This window comes from Haemaphysalis longicornis, unplaced genomic scaffold, assembly GCF_048455015.1.
Source record: "Haemaphysalis longicornis isolate Haplotype H1 unplaced genomic scaffold, Haemaphysalis longicornis Haplotype H1 scaffold_10, whole genome shotgun sequence".
NCBI classification, from domain to species: Eukaryota; Metazoa; Arthropoda; class Arachnida; order Ixodida; family Ixodidae; genus Haemaphysalis; species Haemaphysalis longicornis.
In genome coordinates, this window is record NW_027526204.1 from 80,642,996 (window position 1) to 80,661,474 (window position 18,479).

The 18,479-nt window shown below is 47.4% G+C and overlaps 1 protein-coding gene across 1 annotated transcript in view; it reads left to right on the top strand.

Annotated features, from left to right (window-relative positions):
• Positions 1–1,999: 1,999 nt before the first annotated feature.
• LOC144159917 (sodium- and chloride-dependent glycine transporter 2-like) overlaps positions 2,000–18,479 on the top strand; it is a 39,515-nt gene continuing 23,035 nt past the window's right edge. Inside the window, exons 1-2 of the mRNA XM_077691571.1 lie at positions 2,000–2,143; positions 11,678–11,956. Coding sequence (XP_077547697.1) covers positions 2,000–2,143; positions 11,678–11,956 — 423 coding nt within the window. The remainder of the gene's footprint in view (positions 2,144–11,677; positions 11,957–18,479) is intronic.

Below are 18,479 nucleotides of genomic sequence, written 5' to 3' on the forward strand. Positions count from 1 at the left end.
TGTCACCTGCACATGCTCAAAGTTCCCAGTGCCAAGCAGACTGCCCGAACGTACGTCTCTGTGTATGCCGGACGACTTAGGCCTTCAAATGTAGCCAGTTTTAGTTGGACCCTCGGTCGGACTTACGTCAAGCCTTGCGGGCGACCAAAGCTGTGTTTGCGTTCTTGCGGAGCGCCTGCTTGGACGAAGTGTTGGGACTAACTTTGTTGCTAAATTCTGTGAATGTGTTCGAAAATTTGTGCGCGTCACCTCATATTTTTGAATACGTAGACTTTGATGTTTTTTTCTATGGCAAACCTCGCCTTTACCATTAAATGCCTTCTCTCTCTCTCTCTCTCTCTCTCTCTCTCTCTCTCTCTCTCTCTCTCTCTCTCTCTCTCTCTCTCTCTCTCTCTCTCCCTCTCTCTCTCTCTCACACACACACGCACACGCACACGCACACGCAGACACACACACACACACACACACACACACACACACACACACACACACACACACACACACACACACACACACACACACACAAGGTATATGGGATGTGGGGTTCCGTTCCCCTCTGTGTACAAGTCAGAAACTTCCTGTATAAGCTGGCTACGTCCACTGGTTCTTTGTGAGCACTCGCACTACTCTTTCGAGCGACTGGTAAAGGGATCCCGACGTTCGGCCTTTGTAGCCTCGAGGTAGAATTCTGGGTTCTAACGGTGGCGGCGTGGGTTGGAGCCCCAACCCATTTTTTTGCGATTTTTTCATTGTAAAAACAATTTCTAAATTCTATTCTGCGCGTTATTTCCGTTGTTAAGGGTGGTTCGGCATCATTTAGGTCGATTTGGATACGCGGTGCATCATATGACCACGTTTAGTTAACATTACACATTGCGCCGGAAGAGCAGGACTTGTATCTAATAGGCCGTGGGTGACTTCACCATCATTATCATCGTCACCCCCATCACCAACATCATCAGATTCTTCTTATTTTCCTTGTCATCGCCATCATAATCACCACTGTCGTCGTCGTCGTCGGGTGACTTGATCAAAGAACGAAAGAGAAGGATTTAAGGGTCGTTCTCGAAGCCATCATCATCATCACCATCAGATAGCAGCCACGAACCACGAGCCAGCACAGCGCGAGGAATTGCTGGAACGGGGATCCCCAGTTACAGCAGCAGTCCAAGGCTCGTGAATCCCCTACTGGTACCTCAGGAACAGCGTAACCGGACGCTAGAAAGCGCGACACGTCGGCGAATTTATAAGTGCAGAGGGCAGGGACGCGTACGCTGCGTTCTTGGTTCAACTTGTGTCTAAACCCGTCACTGCGGGGGAGAACTTTTCTAAGCACGGCACCGACGTGAGGGACTGCCGGCAACGTTGCGACGCTGGACTAGAGCTCCGTTGCGATTGGAAAGCCCTCCACACGTTCAGCGATCGGAGTCCACCGTAGGTCAGCCCACAGTGAGCCGTCTCAACTCCGTTTCTCGGTGCGTTATCTTGGGTGAGTCTAAGGATTTCATAGTTGCCTGCCTTACGGCGTGTCGCAATTATACTGATCGAAAGAACATGTTCGTTATTGGTAGCTTTCTAATTAAAAACACGTCCTGCAAGCATCGGGAACGACACTGCCAATCCTGAGAAATTGGCCACCTTGTCCAGCTAATGTACACTGGACAGTATACTTGGCTGAATTCCCGCATTTTTCGTTAGTATTTTTCCTCAGTTTCAGCACCACATAGAAATGTGTGAAGTGCAGGAGAGATTTTTCCCCCAGAGCTTTGTGTGAAACTCTCATTCCATTAGTCTGGTGTCCGCGCCAGTTCCCGCTGGCACGCCTGATTGCTGAAGGAGCTGGCTTGTACCCTTACACCCGGACGATGAAACGAAAACCTTTTGACGATGGCATAGGCAAGAAAGAAGTCTCAAACGAACGCAGGTGGAGCAGTGTGCATCGGTGCGCAAGCCGTAACACGGTGCACCCCGAAGGGCGGCCAGCCCGGAGGCTATCGCCATGTCTGAAGACCGTGCCCGCTGGGAGCGCAAGGCGGAGCTGCTCCTCTGCTGCCTCGGCGTCACCATGGGCGTCGGAAACCTGTGGAGGCTGCCCAAAGTAATCTACGAGGGCGGAGGTGGATCCTTCCTGCTCCCATTCCTGGTGAGAGCAGCTCTTACTCCACGGCAGCCTCTGGAACGTGACCACCATAGTGGAGGCCTGGGTTAGCGGGATTTAGGAGCAAATTCTGTGCAGGATTTGATATATGCTCTGCTCCACGATGAATGTGCCACAAAACATCATAATCATCATTAGCATCTACAACAACCCTTCCCTTCGTGGGGAGAGCAGCTTACGTATACAGTGACCTGTGAAACTCAACCATGATGTTGCAGAGGTTTGGTTAGCGGGACATTGGAGTATATTCTGCCACAGCATTTGATACATGCCCTTCTCCACTATGCATGCACGACAAAGCATCATCACCATCATTATCGACTACAACCTTTCCCTTCCTGCTGAGAACAGCTTAAAGCTGTGAAACTCTTCAGCCACGGTGTTGGCGGGGGTTTGGTAAACCGGACATTCGAGTAAACTCTGTCACAGCATTTGATGCATGCTCTGCTGCATTACGCATGCACCAAAAATATCATCATCATCATTAGCAACTACAACAACCTCTCACTTCCTGGTGAGAGCAGCTTAAGTATAGAGTGATTCTTGAAACTCTTCAACCATGGTGTTGGAGGGGTTTTGGCGGGTGCTCCTCCGGAGGCGCGTGCTTAAGTGCGCTTTAAACAGTAGGAGCAACTTCGACCCGAGGATTTCTTATGACGCCGCACGCATAACGGCCAGAAACAACAGCTCCGATGTTAATAATTCGTTCATGAGCATCGCACCAGAGAACGTTGCCACGGGGCCTATAAAAACAAGCAATGCGAACTTTTTGTAGACAACTGATGCAAGTTTAAGCGAGGTGTTTGCATCGGTCCATAGGAGGTGACATGCCCAGGGGCAAAAATCGACGTGTCTTTACGACCCAATACGTTTCTCTTACCTTATTTTAATGCGGTTAAAGTTTTGGTGCAAAAACCCGCGCATGTGTCATTGTAACCGAAATAGGCGTAGCGTGTTGTCAGCTTCTCGCTTGTTTTGGAGCCCGCAACGTCCTTGTTCACGCGAACGAACATCTGAAGCAAGTAGGTCGATGAGTACGTCACTTCCAGAAAAAAAAAATGCAAGGGTGCTGCGTCTGCATTTAAAGAAACCCTGCTACAGTGTTCTCAACTTATTTCTAAATATTATATGCTTGCAGAACGTAGTTAGAAACACTTCCAATGCTTACTCGCTAAGTACCGAAGCTTCAGCGGGGGTCGCAGGTACGTCAGCGGGGGTCGCAAAGTACCTCAGCCAAAAATTACTGCTACATGCCCGTCAGATAACTTGAAAACTTGCTCAAAAGTTTTTCTCTTTCCCGGTCTTGGGGGGCTTCTACGACTGAAATTAAGTCATTACAGTGGTGTAGCGGCTATCAGCCGGCTTTTCTTCAGTTGCAGGAATGAACGCTTTTCGATAGCAACTTTAAAAGAAAGCAGCAAAATCCAGGCGGAAATGGAAGGTGTATCTGCTCGACGAGCAAATAACACGGTGCCGCTCCGTGCTGGCGATGACTATATAGCTTTCGCATTGCTTCCAGACGTGAAGGATACAGTGAAAGCGTTAATTGAAAGTGCTGCAGAGTACCTTTAAAGGCACGCAATGCCGGCAAATGAGTTTTGGTATGCCCGAGCTAGACACGTTTGCAGAAGGTGTCATTTCGATCAACACTAAGATACAATGTGGAAGCGGAGTGGCGGTATTCACGCCTCCGGGATTGTGGCTGTGTAGACAGGATGTCTACCTCTTGTAGGGTTTGTAAAAGCAGCGCGAAATTTAACATGTCTTGTCCTCTTGTAGAGCATGAGAAACCCGCGGCTTCTGATTATTCATTGCATATTCCTTAACGATTCAAAAACAACAAACCCTTTCTTTCCCCTTTTTTTTCTCCTTTTTTCTCTCCCTTTTTTTCTCCTTTTTTCTCTCCCTTTTTTTCTTAAGGTCACCGTAACTCTCATTTTCGAAAAGCAAAACAACGCCGCAGCTTGCACCAGTGGGGCTAGCCTGGAGAAACAGCGTAGCTGGAAATCAACCTAACGTCTTCCGGTTTTGCTAGGCTTAGCTTGGCATTGCTAAGTTTTGTTAGGTTTCGCAATGTCCTTGCTAGGCTCTGGCTAAGTGTTGAGGGGTGATGCCAAGTTTAACCGGACGTTACGTAAATGCCATTCTGGTCGGTTCCCGACACTGACAGCGGATCCCAGGGGGGAAGAATGTTTCTCCAACATTGTACCAGTAGTGCAAGGTGCGGCATGTTTTTTGCAAGATGCGGCATGCGGCAAGTGATGCGGCATGTTTTTTGCAAGCTGCGGCATGCGGCAAGTGATAGCCCAAAGAAGGCTATCACTTTTAAAACGGTGTAGTAAGGGGTGCGCATACGCAATGCCACTTGGGCTCACATTCGGGCAGGTGCGAAAGCCGGCTTCACTGTTATAACACACTATCTGCGGTGGTGCACCCTTTACAGGCGGTGCAGTTTTCTCGCTTGGCTTTTTTTTTTCGGCTAACGCCACCGGACCAAGCTCAAGCTTAAACAGCTGCGCTGTTAAAACTGAAAAAGTTGCTGACGTTCCCCCATCACTTCCTACCCTGCGATATCGGCGTGCGGCCGGGAAATTCTTAGCGGGCAAAACACAAAAAACGACTCGTCCTCCACTGAAAACGGAACCCGTGCGCAGTTTTTGAAGCAGCAACGCACCATCACGCCACGATCGCACTCGTGAATTTCCCACTCACGCACGGGCTTCTATAGACATTTCTCATCACTTAAAAAATCAGTAACATCTTGGATTGTTCAGGACTTTGTTGCGCATGCGCAGCTATGCTCCCAGGACGAGTAATACGCGTGCCACACGTGCACGAAAAATGACATTTAGTGCGTATTGCCTAAGTTTTAATGCCATTAATTCGCTGATACACGCAAAAATCTAACGCCATTCGCCCTAATGTCATTTTTGGTTTAAGGAGTTCCGCACAACTCGTTCACCTTCACGAACACCTTAACTCTGCCTACTCTCGAACGCGATGAGCACCAAATGAAACCAACAAAATTCTCAGCACCAGAGTGTTGACGCGGAAACGTAGCTTAACTTCGAAATAATACGATTTTTTGAGCACTCTTGGTGGCGAAGTTCTGAAGATGTTCAGTAAAACAGCGGCAAAGGGCAAAACACCCTGTTACGCGTTTTGAGTTTTTCCGATTTGGCTACCGCTGGCAGGGGACGGCATGCAGCTTCTGTAGCTACTTTTAGGAACGGCTCACACCATTTTTTTAGAAAACACTATTTCTCATAACGTTTTCTTCCACAAAAATCATTTTTAGCTTTTGTTAAGACGTCTTTTTTACGTTAAGAACTTACAAAATGTGAGTGAATTTCTCTTTTTGGTCATTATCAGCAGCAGGCAACATTTAATGCCGTTGCATTTTCGCGTGTACCACGGCCCGCCAAAACAATGTCATTCGGTATCTTAACTTAAACACTTAATGTCATTTTTCGTCTTCGTGTGGCACGCGTATAGTAAGTTGAAAAGGTCTATACAAGTTTGCTGGGCAACGAAGCGGTGTCAAACATAAACGAAAACCTAAGTGATGACTCGTAAACCACGAACGTTCCCCACACGCGCGTCGCAAGGGCCATCATCACCCACTGGTATCCCTCAACCACGAACTCCCACTGGCATCCCGCATGACTGCCTCATACGGAGCCATGGCCGGAGGTGTTGCGCAACACTTGGAGGGAGCATTTGCTAACGAATTTTCTTCCCCGTTTTACCAAACGGACGCTCGCAAGAATTCCTGGCCACGCTGGCGCTGCAACATCCGGCCGGCCCAAGCCAAATGCGAGGCGGCGGCAAGAAGAGGGCTCTACGAGCTGTTAACGACGTGTCAGAGCACGCGTGTCGCGCGAGCAACTTTGCGGGAGAGATGCTATCTGGCGCGCTAATTGGGCGGGAAACGCAATTAATTGCGTGTACGATGGACACCAAGTCGCACGCGGCCGCAAGTCTGTGTCACAACGCCGCACGCTTCATTGTCTCCACAGCGCCTACGTGCGGGGGAAAATAATGACAGAATTAATGACGCGGGGTTTAGAATGACAGTGCTTCTTTCTCTTTTCGCGTGTACCGCTAAGCGTTTCGTAAAAGGGAACGAAAGTTTTGTTAGGTGGTTTTCTCCGTCGTGGCTTATGTGTCGCTTAGGGGCCTCGTTGCTGTGCTCGAGGTTACGCGTTGAATCCTCGGCCGAATCTAGCGTGTTTGTATGTTTAAAGCTAAGCACTGTAGTGAGCATGCGCGTTAAGAAATTTAGGGCTGATTCCTATTTTGATGGAATTGCTACGAGCACAAAATATGACAGGCGTTGAGGCGTATTCGTTCAGGGGCATGTTGTGCTGGGGTGTATCAGAATGTGCGCATTCCAATCTACATTAGGGAAGTATTGGGTTTCCCCAAGCCCTAGGGTTTAAAGGTGATACGCGGAGAAAGGGAACTACCAGGCTGTGGATGTAATTAAAAGAAAATTGGAGTGCTGGTGGACGAAAAGCAGGAGGGGGAAAAAGGGCATGACAGTGATTGATCGATTGATTGATTGTAGGGTTTTAACGCGTCGACGCAGCGCAGGCGATGAGGCGCGCCTTAGTGGAGGGCTCCGGATTAATTTTGAACACCTGGGGATCTTTGACGTGCGCCGAAGTCTCCTACACACGGGCGTTCTTGCTTTTCGCCTCCATCACAAAAGCAGCCGCCGGGGCAGGGAATCGAACCCGCGTCCTCAAGGGCATGACAGTCACAACCTGTTACGGGAAAAAATGAGAAGCTGTCTCTAATTGCAGTTCTAAAATCAAGAGTAGTACAATAGTATACATTAGCTTCTTTGGTGAGATGACAGACGTCATAACCCCAAGATTATGATCAATCAATCAATCAATCAATCAATCAATCAATCAATCAATCAATCAATCAATCAATCAATCAATCAATCAATCAATCAATCAATCAATCAATTAACCAATCAATCAATCAATCAATTAAATCACTGGACCAATCAATCAATCCACCAATTAAATCACTCGATCTATCAATCTACCAATAAATTAATCGATAGATCAATCAATCAATAAATCAATTAATCGATCGAACACTCAATCGATCAATCAGTCTACCAATAAATTAACCGAGCACTGAATCAATAAATCAATAATTCAATAGATTAATCAACCAATCACTCAATTACTCGAACACTCAATCAACCAGTCGATTAATATACCGGAAACTCAATCAATAAATTAATCGATAGATCAATAAATAAATCAATCAATCGATGAAATGTCTGTAGCTCCAAATCTAATGAAGATATCTTGAAAAAATTGACAGTACCATTGGCCTCTAAGACGACGCTATGATTACGCCGAGTTTCATATTCTTGTCATAATTAGTTTACCTTGGATTTGTAAACAATAAGGAAATCCTGTCTGCTGTCGATGTATGGCCTTCTACACAACGTTACTATAGTAACGTTGCTTCTACGGGAGGAGTATGGTTGCTGGAAATGGCTTACACTCACACGCATGTTTTATTGGTACTATCTTGAAACACATGATGTTTGACTGGTATGTCTGGCAGCGGCATTAATCATGTACAACTATTAGTCGTAGGTTTCACACGCATAACGCGAGGCTGCCGCTCCTAAGCCACATTTCATCCGCATCCCAATCCGGCGTCGAACGGATGGCCTCATATTTGCCCGCCAGGACCAAACTGTGGTCCTTACATGTTTCATCAGGATAACAAATTCAGAAGAATATTAAATCACAAAGCCACAAACAACCGCGCCTTGTTTCTGCAGTCTCCGGGACTGCAGCTCCGGTCAGCAAGCTCGTAAATAAATTATTGCCATATCGCCATTCAAACCGCACATGTCATTTATTTCGTGACACCACTTTTGTCGGTATTTTAACAGTTTCGCTCTCCAATCACGTGAGCACGGCTGAGTGTGAATCATTTTTAAAGAGCCCATAGACTGTAGCGCGAGCTCGCTCTCCGTCTCATCTGGGGTCCTTCGTGTACACTGCTCCTTCGTTAATCGCCGGAGCAACGGTGCGGGAGAGCGATGACTCACATCCGGTCTTCATTAACGACCAGGCCCTCATCTACTCAGCCATCTCTCACCGCCGCGACCCCACCCGGGAATGATAAACTCCCACGCGCCTACCTTAAACGGCTCCAATCAACAACGCCTCCTATTCATCCACAACCGGGGCTCAATTGCTCGACCATGCAATCGATGAAGCGGTCTTCCCCCACTTTACGTGCCGCTCAAAGAGACTCTATTGAAGCCGTTTCTGTCCGGATCGGCCATCGCAGACGATCCAGTTCCTGCTCTAAGGGAGCCATTTCAAACAGGAGAGAGGGAGGCGGGATGGTGTTCTTTAAATTTCGATTACTCGTCTTTGTACCGTCGATTGCTCGTTTCCCGCGTCTGGTCCGGCTTGCACGCAATCAACAACTCGCACGTGAGAAGGCCTTTTCGCGGTGTCAGGCTGGTAACAATTTTCGCGCCACTTATTACCAATATTGTGAGTCGGTTTTGACGCTAGGGCCTGTTAATAATTGTCCTTGCTAAACTAGGAACGATTGATAACAATGTGAAGGCTTCTTAATCTAGAAGGTGAAGGCGTAGCGCTATCCTGCCTGCCGATGAAATAAGTGATTGAGCTCCCGGGTTGAAGTGGCCTTACAATATACGAACGTGCCACGTAACGAGACATCCCGAGGATGCCTATCACAGATTCCAAAGTACCCCATTGCTGTACAGAAGCACTCTATCAATTAGGCAAGTACCTTAATTCTTTAGGAATTGCTCGAGAAAAGTGGGCAGAATTCTGAGGAGGGCTTGAACGAGCCAGTAATTGTGGTGGATGGCTTTCAAGCTATGTACAAAAACCAGAACCACGATGAGATGCTGTTTATACGGCGATTTGAAAACATCGATCAGTGAGGTTGTGCTCGGTGTTTTCATTATAGCTTTTGATTCATACTCAACTAGTGTTTTCGCTTGTTGGCAGAAAAGTCTAGTTGTGGTGCTTCAGTATACTGAAGCACCAACTAGACCAACCAGAGTCCGCAACGAGGTTGCGAAAATAAAGTACAACAAGATACAATAAAATCACAACAGAATAAAGTACACTAAAATAATAAATTTACAAAATTATAATAAAAGTACTATACAATCGTAGTTACCTTATGAGGTAACTACGATTGTATAGTACTTTTATTGTAATTTTGTAAATTTATTGTTCTATTGTACTTTATTTTGTTGTGATTTTATTGTATGTTATTATACTTTATTTTATTGTACTTCACACTCAGGTGTGAAGTAGCGTGAACTTCTTCCCTAGACGGAAGTAAAAAAATTGCAAAGCCACACAGCTTAAAGCAGCCCACATTTAGGCCTCCTGGTGGATCTTAAATTACATTAATATGCGCGACAATGCCTCACTGATGGAATCAAGGAACAGAGCATATGCCGCAGCAGGCTTTGCGGCTTTTAGCCTGCTGCTACTAGCTTGTGAGATGGCGTATAAATAGCCGAATACCTGCCAAGGGATGGTACGAGAAGCACTGGGCACGTAGAAAAAGTCGGTGTATCTATTAAATAAGCAATAACAAGTCCGAGGACACCTAAGCACCCCTCCAGAGTGGTGAATGCGAGAGCACGAATGTCCAGCTGGGCGCAGAAACGCATTGCTTCCGCCTGGCGTAGTCTAAGAGCTTTGTAATCTTGCCGCTTGGGAACGTTTGCTTTGCAACACGACTCAACGCTTTCGTAAGGCTTCCATCTGTCTCTTACGCGTTGCGGCGCTGCTCGTTCCTGCGGCCGTGTGAACTCCTCGTGCAATGAACGCTTCCGAAAAAGCCACCTCTCGCTACTGCCGTGTTTAAAGGGACCCTGCAACACTCTTTGAGCAGTGCAAGTAAACGTGTGCAACGTTTAGATTACACTGCCAGGAATACCTGAGCCAAATATTACACGTGCACGTGAAGCGGTGAGCGCGCAAATCGATGTGAAAGACGTGGACAAACAAACCGCTCTCTCTTCAATTGTCCTCATTATGCATGGCCTGAGGGACGTCACATAGGCCATGGCTGCCCGATCGGCTGTCACTGGTCAACTTCGCGGGTAGATTCTCCCATTTCCGTCGTCGTCATCGCTGTGTACGAACCTCTTCTATGCCTGAACCTGTACGCACAGTTTTGCCGTTTCTTTTGTGTTTTGAGTGCGCGCGGAGTTTGAGTGATGAGCTCAATACTTCCCTTTCAACGGGACCACTCGACTACAAACGTTTATTGCTTCAAAAACACCCTACGAGCCCGAGCGCGCACTTGCGAGCAGGCACCCATGCCTGCTTTTTTGTGGCACCAGACCGGAAATAGGCCCCTCCGCGTTGCGGAGAAAAGGAGAAAACTACCCGGCATCTGATATATCGAAGGCCGCCGAAAAGAACGCCGCGAGCCGCACCCCTCTCCGGGAGAGAGCGCGCAGCTTTCGTCGCGTTGCCCGCGGTCGAGTTGAGAGGGAACGATTATGCGCGATTTCTCATCGCATGTAGTTTCGTTAATTGTGAACGAATTTTCATAATTCTTGCGGGAGGAGATTTCTGGGACAATAGATTTTATCCCAAAATACATTACTAGTAGTCGATGACAAGTGTTGCAGGGTCCCTTTAAGGTCTCGCTATATAGACCGCTTAGTGGTACGGAACGCTTCTGAAGGAGCCGTTGCCGTTACGGATGCCGGACTCCGGCTTTTTTCCTCAACGAGCTGTACAAGACTATCATCCTAAAATTCAGTGGGCAAATAAGTTTTCGATAGACGTTTGTAAAAGGGGCCATAGTCGTCATGCACGCAACCGTAGTTTCACACTCATGCATGCAAGAGGGAAATCTGACGCCAGTGTCGGGGCAAGCCACGCCGCATCCGCGAGCGTGCCGTCTCGTACCGGGTAGGAACCTTCCACTTGAACTGGCATCATGGCTCACCAAAAAACTCAAAAGTTGCCCGTGGCTGCAAAAGAACAATATTACTGGAGGTGGTTACTTAAAATGGTTAAATTATGAGAAAAATTGAGCTCCAAGAGGTTTATTTTCGGGAGTTATTTGGACGTGTCATGCAAGATGAACGAACAAGCAAAAGAAGTCGCTCATTTCATTTATTTTGGCTTCAAGGGCAAGAAGAAGCGATGTGGCTATAGCCGAGCCAAGTGTATGAGGAATGTTGCTAGCTACTATGGCGGCGCTTACGACGGCACGCGATTGCAGCGACCGATTTCCCTCTTGTTCCTATATGTAGTTTAAATAAGTTCTTAGCCCACTTGTCGCGTGAGGCCGTCTACTAGTCCGGCATTTACCCGCACCCCGGTCGTACGACACCCCGGTCATACGACGCTTTCTCGCGGTCCCTTGAAAGTTCCACTGGGGTTCCACTGTAGTATAAAAGCCTATGATGAGCGGAACATGACGATGACGATGCTAGTTTGCGCGCAGCTGTCGACGGTGCTGCTGGCCAAGCCGCTGCTGTGCCTGGAGATGTGCCTGGGGCAGTTCGCGGGCGCCGGGCTGCTCAGCGTGTTCCAGTGCTGCCCGGCCAGCCGGGGCCTGGGCGCCAGCATGTGCCTGCAGGCGGCGCTCACGGCGCTGCTGGGAAACGTGGTGCTCGCCTACACGCTGCTCTACCTCTGGCACTCAGTGGACGTGCCCTGGGCGCACTGCGACGCCCAGTGGGGCGCCCGCCTCGACACCTGCTTCACCACCTCCGAGGCCGCGGTATGCTTTCACTTCGACGGCCGGGGAAACATTTGCGCCGTCGATCCGTGGACAGAGAGGGACCGAAGAGAAAATCAAAGCGCCTGTCTAAAAACAAAAAAAAAAGATGGTTAAAACGCGAAGTAACAAACTGATACTTCTAGCGAACATGACACCGGACGGGGAAAGGAAAGAAAAGAGGAAACACACGCAAGAAGTTGTCAGAACTAGCCCAAAGCTTTCTCCTGTGCAATCTGAGTCAAAGACCGAAATCTGGTGCGTCGGAATGGCGCAGTCGGATAGACGCCGGCTTCATAACGCGAGTGACCCAGGTTCGATTCCCGCCACAGGAAGGGTTTTCTTTTTCGTGAAGCGCTTGCTGTGCCCTTTGTGGAAACACATTGTGTGAACTTGGCTTTCCTGCAGAGCGTTTTGGGGCGACATTGAACGCCATCAGTGAAGGATATATAGATTCTCTTTAAAACAAAGAGTGCCAGAGCGCATGCGCAGAGGGGTGACGCCTGGCCGGTCAGTTATCAGTCTAGAATAGGTCCCAACAAATCGGTCACTCAAACATACCACCGCACAGCGCTACTTATCGGCGCAAATCGAAATTTGCCTTGCCTTTTCACATCGTGCACCTGATGTCGTATGAATAGTGTCAAAGCCTTCACGTAACGCCATCGGTTTAAAGGGTAATGCTTCAGTACTTTAGAGGAGCTTCAGATATTCTGCAGAGAGGCAGGAAATGTGCATGACGATGCATAACAGGCACCTGATTTCAAAGAAGCTACGACAGGGGTAAAACGTGGGGTGCAGTGAACGCCTGTTTTAAGTCATTCAAATTCTTTGGATGCTTCACTTAAACTTGCACATTTTAGCTTTTTGTAGTCAGTAGTCAACCGTTGTCGCTATCCCGAACCACAGCAAACGACTAAAATTTGTAATACGGTTTTCTATTTCTTTGAATTCCTGCATTTTTTTTTCGCTAAAGTAATCGACAACTACTATCCAGCATCGCCTTGCTAAAAATGGCGACTTTTCTGGCTCCTTTTCAAACATTAACTTTAGGAAGGGGACTTTTTTGGCTACTTTTGGCGATTTCCCGGCGACTTTTCTTTCTGGGGAGCTGGCAACCCTGATTGTGACAGACTCAACGGATGGTGACACTGGAGCTGCGTTTCAGCAGAAAGCGTACCGAGGTCAGGGACATACTTTGCGGTATTCGGAGTCCGTCCTCCACTCCATGTGTTACCTCTACTCGACTGAGTGGACGATACCGCGATGCTTTTACATGCGAAAATCGCTGTCAATGATCTCCTCGACTTACTTCATCAAACGGCCGCATAGAATAGAGATCTTTAACGTACCACCAATGTGTAACAGGTCAAAAAGAAAATACATTTGAATTGTATGTTTCGATCTCAAATAGAAAAGCAATGCAAAGAAAAGGTAATCCCGTGACATAATTAAACCAGAAAATACCTCATTTGGAGGCTGGACTACAGGGTTGGGGGGGGGGGGGTTAAAATGCAGGTATACATACCGCCACTTAACCTCATTTAGCTGTGACGTGACCACTGCACCGCCGCTTAATCAGCATTTAACGCAACGCGAGATGGCTGTTCATGTCGATGAACGCTCGTTTGCAGTCATAACTGAAATCATTGCCAGGCGAAGGCGACGCCGATTTTCCGCGCTTCAGGACCGCGCATACGCACATACCCGCACAACTCCTGCCATGATTCGCACGGCTCGCGGCTCGCTTGAGGTGAAGCCTGCTAGAAGGCTTCACCTCAGGCTTCTGTCTTTAAAGGAGCCATGAAGAGAAAACACAAGTTTGGTTCATTCGAAAGATTGCCTAATTAGAGCCATAACGACACCACTTATAACGCAAACTTCGCTCAAATAAGCTACATAATTAGGAAAAAAGGAAATGACCATGCGACCCACCAGCTCATTTTCCGCAACAGAACCTATGATGTCACTCGAGAATGCTCTGCGATTGGCGGAGGCCGGCAAAAGCAAACGCATGTTAGGCAGGGCTTACAGTTTGCATAGCGAGCTAAATGCCCGTGAAACATACTGCACATTCTTTTTGTGACAAAGAACGGTGGAGTAAATGGTTGAAGTTCCGAACGAACACGCAAGCGTGTGCGCTAATGCGTACGAAACTATACCGCCGGCCGAGCTCGACATCTCGCCGTCGCGCAGACGAATTTTCGGGTTCGAGGCTCTTAGAGGCCAACGAACCGTCCCAGCACGCACAGCCGCGACCTTGCTTGGTATCGTAATCCCTTCACAGGAGGTTGGCCGTCATATCGCCAACCAGCAAAGGTAAAAATAGAAACGAGGTGAGTAAGGAACAGCAAGCAGCGACGAGATAGTGACAGTCGTCGCAGTTTCGGAATGGTGTTGGCTTGCTGCTATTGTTAGGAGCTCGTTTCCAGTTTACAACCACTCAAAACTTCAGTTTGTTCGAGTACTTTACAATGAAATTTCGTTGCTACGTTTTGAAATTCCCATGTAGTACGGGCAAATCGTCGAGGGAGTGCGACATCCCCGGTGAGGAGATCTTTCATGTGCTGCCCAACGACGAACCTCGGCGAAGCAACTGGCTACGTTTTCTGAACTTTGCAAACCGAGGAGAAAGAGAGCTAAAGGAAGTACGAGTGTGCTCGCTTCATTTCCGAGGAAGTGATTACGGCAGGGACCCTTACGTTAGCTCACTCCTGGGACATGCTGGCGCTCGTCGCCGACTTCGTCAAAGCGCTCTGACCTTGGGGGAAAAAAATGCCGTAAACACCGCGCATTGACGGTCGTATCTTTCTGGTCGAAGCAGAGAGCCGCGCGAACGGCTTTCCATACACGACACCGGCCAACTGGCATAAATGATACTGCTACTGAAATTGAACTATTATTAACCGTAATCAAAATACGGCACATACGTACCAGTCTATATTCGTCCGTCGCGACGGGGCTGACGAGGCAGCGGTGCCGACGGCTGGGCGTTCGTCTGTTGTGCCCATCGCGGAATGGTCGCTTTCCCGTCCACCGCGTATCCCACAACTCTTGCCGCTCGTGCACTTAGAAGCATTGAGCGTTCAAGTGGTGTGAGGTTGTTAAATGCAAGCCCGAGCTCCTCGGCGAGAGTTTTGTTCTCCGGATCAGGCGATTCCATGACTAGGGCTGCGGGTGCACTAGGTTTTACTAGTATTTTTAAAATGGCCGCCGTCTCGGTCGACTCCCGCGTGTGGGTGGTATATGGAGTCGACATACTAAGTACCTGTTTCATGGACCGGCTCGTATGACGCCATTGTTCACGTCACGGAATGTGCAATTTTAGCGGGAGATTTAAAATTTTGGATTAAATTTCCTTATTTCTCAGTGAATAAAGCATCATTTGCTTCCAGGAAAGCGCTCGGGGTGCTATGAAACACCTAATCTTTCGAATAAAACAAACTTTTGTTTTCTCTTCATGGCTCCTTTAAGGAATCTGTATTTGTGTCCCAAATGACATACAGCCAGCATTTCCTCATTTCAACAAAATACTCGGGTCAGAAAACTGACTTCGTCTTATGCAATACTTCTCTAAAAACGCAGAATATTTGCTCCTGATTCACCGTGGTGTGAACTTTGCGTAAATCGAAATTTCTGATAAAGATTTCGTTACAACCGGAGTTTGCTGTACCTGCTCTATAGGAAGGATCGCTGTAAAGGGACACTGCAACACTTTCGATAAACGCTTTCATTCTTTCCTTCAGTTATCGCCAGCACGGAGCGGCGCTGCGCGATTTGCTCGTGTCAGCAGACGCGCCTTACGTTTCTGCTTTGCTTATGTGGCTTTCTTTGTATAGTGGCTGTCGAATGCGTTCATTGCTGCAAGCGAAAGGAAGCCTGCCAATAGCCGCTACTCCGCTGTAATGACGCAATTCCAGCGGTCGAAGAACGCCAAGGCCGGGAGAGAGAGAAAAATTCGTTGAGCAAGTTTGAAAGATGCGCATAGAGCAGTAATTTTTGGCTGAGGTACATTGCGACCCCCTAAACGAAGTACTGGACGCGTCGTCTGGCTACGTTCTAAAAGCATTTGTTTTCGAAAAAAGTGGGAGAAAGTGTTGCAGGGCCCTTCAACGTTTAATTGTGCACTGATGAATGGAACAAACTGTATTTAACTTTCGAAAATATTTCTCATTCATCCAACCATCGCAGCGGCGTTGTTACGAGGACGGCCAAGCGTCAACCGATGGTAGTACGGCCTCGTACGGTTCCCCCTGCACCAACGGCACTGAACTGGCTTCCTACCAATTTTTCTTGTAAGTGATGCGAGCACTAGTGTCGTTAATGCGTTTTCCGTTCTTCTCAGTGCGAACCTGCTGGTGTCTGACCCCATCAGAGGGATGGGACATGATTGTTGGTGTCAAGAGAAGTGGTGAGGGACGGACATAGGATCAAAATATGTTGGCATGCCCAGAAAAAAACTACCCATTCCAAGGAGGTGGCGCAGTCATTAGGCAGAATCGTTTATTCTCAGCTACCAAACTCTCTCACCCAAGCGCAACTGTACTTTTGTCCAAAAGGATAACTAATAAATTTTTCTTATTTATTTATTTATTTATTTATTTATTTATTTGTTTATTTATTTATTTATTTATTTATTTATTTATTTATTTATTTATAATGTACTGTGAACCATTTGAGGTCCACGTACGTTCAGGTATAGCTCGTTCAAAGGTAAAACAAAGGTACGACGAAGTTACAACAAAATTGTTACTAAAATATATCAAAGGTAAGAAGAACATGTCAATCGCCGTCAAGTTTTGCGAGTTTTCACAAGGCAGAGTACACGCACTGCAACACAACCCAAAATCAAAGCACCACACTCTTAGGCACACAGCATGTTGTTAAATGAAAGAAGAAAAGTGTGAAAGTCAGGAAACAAAGCGCATTTTACGTTGGAACAGAAAGTAGAGTTAAGTTTCGTGGCAACAAATTCAACTCAGTTATTGATTTGGGGAAAAAAAAGAGTGTTTGTAAATATTAGTTCTTGCGAAGATTGGCGTGATGCTGCAGCTGTGTTTGTGACAGGAAGGCATGTAATTATCCGGCTTCATTTCCAGTTTATAAAAATATATTAGACGGAGTAAGTTAAGTCGAGCAGCTCTTCGTCTGTCCTCAAGAGGTTCAAGATTTGCCAACTGCAACATCGTCGATGGGGAATCGCGACGTCCATACCTACTGCAAATAAAACGAACTGCCAGGCGCTGCATTTTTTCAATTTTTTGTATATTACTTTTGGTGTGAGTTGTCTTACAAATCGTAACCTGAAAATGTTTGCGGCTAATAATAATGATCTACGCCCCTCACTCTCGACCGATTAAAAAAAAACATTTCCCATTATTCGGCTATTGCAAAGTGGAATAGACTACGAGGTACTACAACGGTATTATCGTCTATGTCATTATTCGAAAGGCACGTTAAAAAGTTTTCTTTTGGAGTTCAGGATCATTGTTTGTAAACACAGGTGTGCGTGCACGTGCTGTTTAAATTACTTGTTGAACTTTATTGCTTGTCAGTTTGTTATATCGATGCCACTTTCCGCGCGGAGGCCTCAAAGCCGTCCTATTTAAGAAGAACTTTTATGGAATGTCTCGCGCCGCAGAAACATTTCCAAGATCATATCGCAAGTGTCCGCAGTGTAGTTAAAGAAACAAAAAATATGGCGGGAGGCGGAGACATCATCTCTGACAACCACCGAGCTTATCATCCCCAAACGATGAAATACATAAACTCCGTTAAAATTCTCCACTTCCCAAGACCACAGACAGCTAGCTCAGTCGGAAAGGATTGCTTACCGCAGACACAAACACACAAACACGAGGGATGGCACCACAAAGAACACGAGTACACTGTTAACATGGTACCACTTGGGTTCCATTTGTTCCGTATAAAGCTGCTGTTCCATTTCTTTCCACCAGTCCGAAGAACGTTTCTGAATACGGCGTACAAGCCGGGCTTAGGCGCAAATCACATCCAGCAGCGACAAAAAAATTGCACCATCTTCCCGTAGGGGAACCCTGAGTAGTATGCGAAGCAGCCATGGGGTCGACTGAAGTTCCCATTAGTTTTCAGCTCGTCGTTTCCGTTGACGTTCAGCGTCGCGTGCCTTCGTTGTATCAGTAGCTTCTTGACGTAGTTCGAATGAGTGAAGGACATGAGGCGCGTTCGTAGCACATGCTCCCGTCTCGGTATGTAGCGCAGTGGTAAGAGCGCTACGCACCTCCCGTTGCGGCCAGAGAGTCGTGGGATCAAAACCGGGCGCCGCCCAACTATTTCTTTATATAGTGGACTGCGCTGACGCCAGCCCAAACGCTGACGGGGCTGAAGAGACGCGCATGCGCAGTAGAGTGAAGGCGGCGGACGACAAGGGAGGGAGGGAGGGAGGGACACAGCCCCGAGCATGAGATGCTTCGCATCTAAAAAGAAAAAGAGGAAAGGAAATACCCGGAGGGCACATACGATGCTGAACGTTGTAATGTTCTGCTCA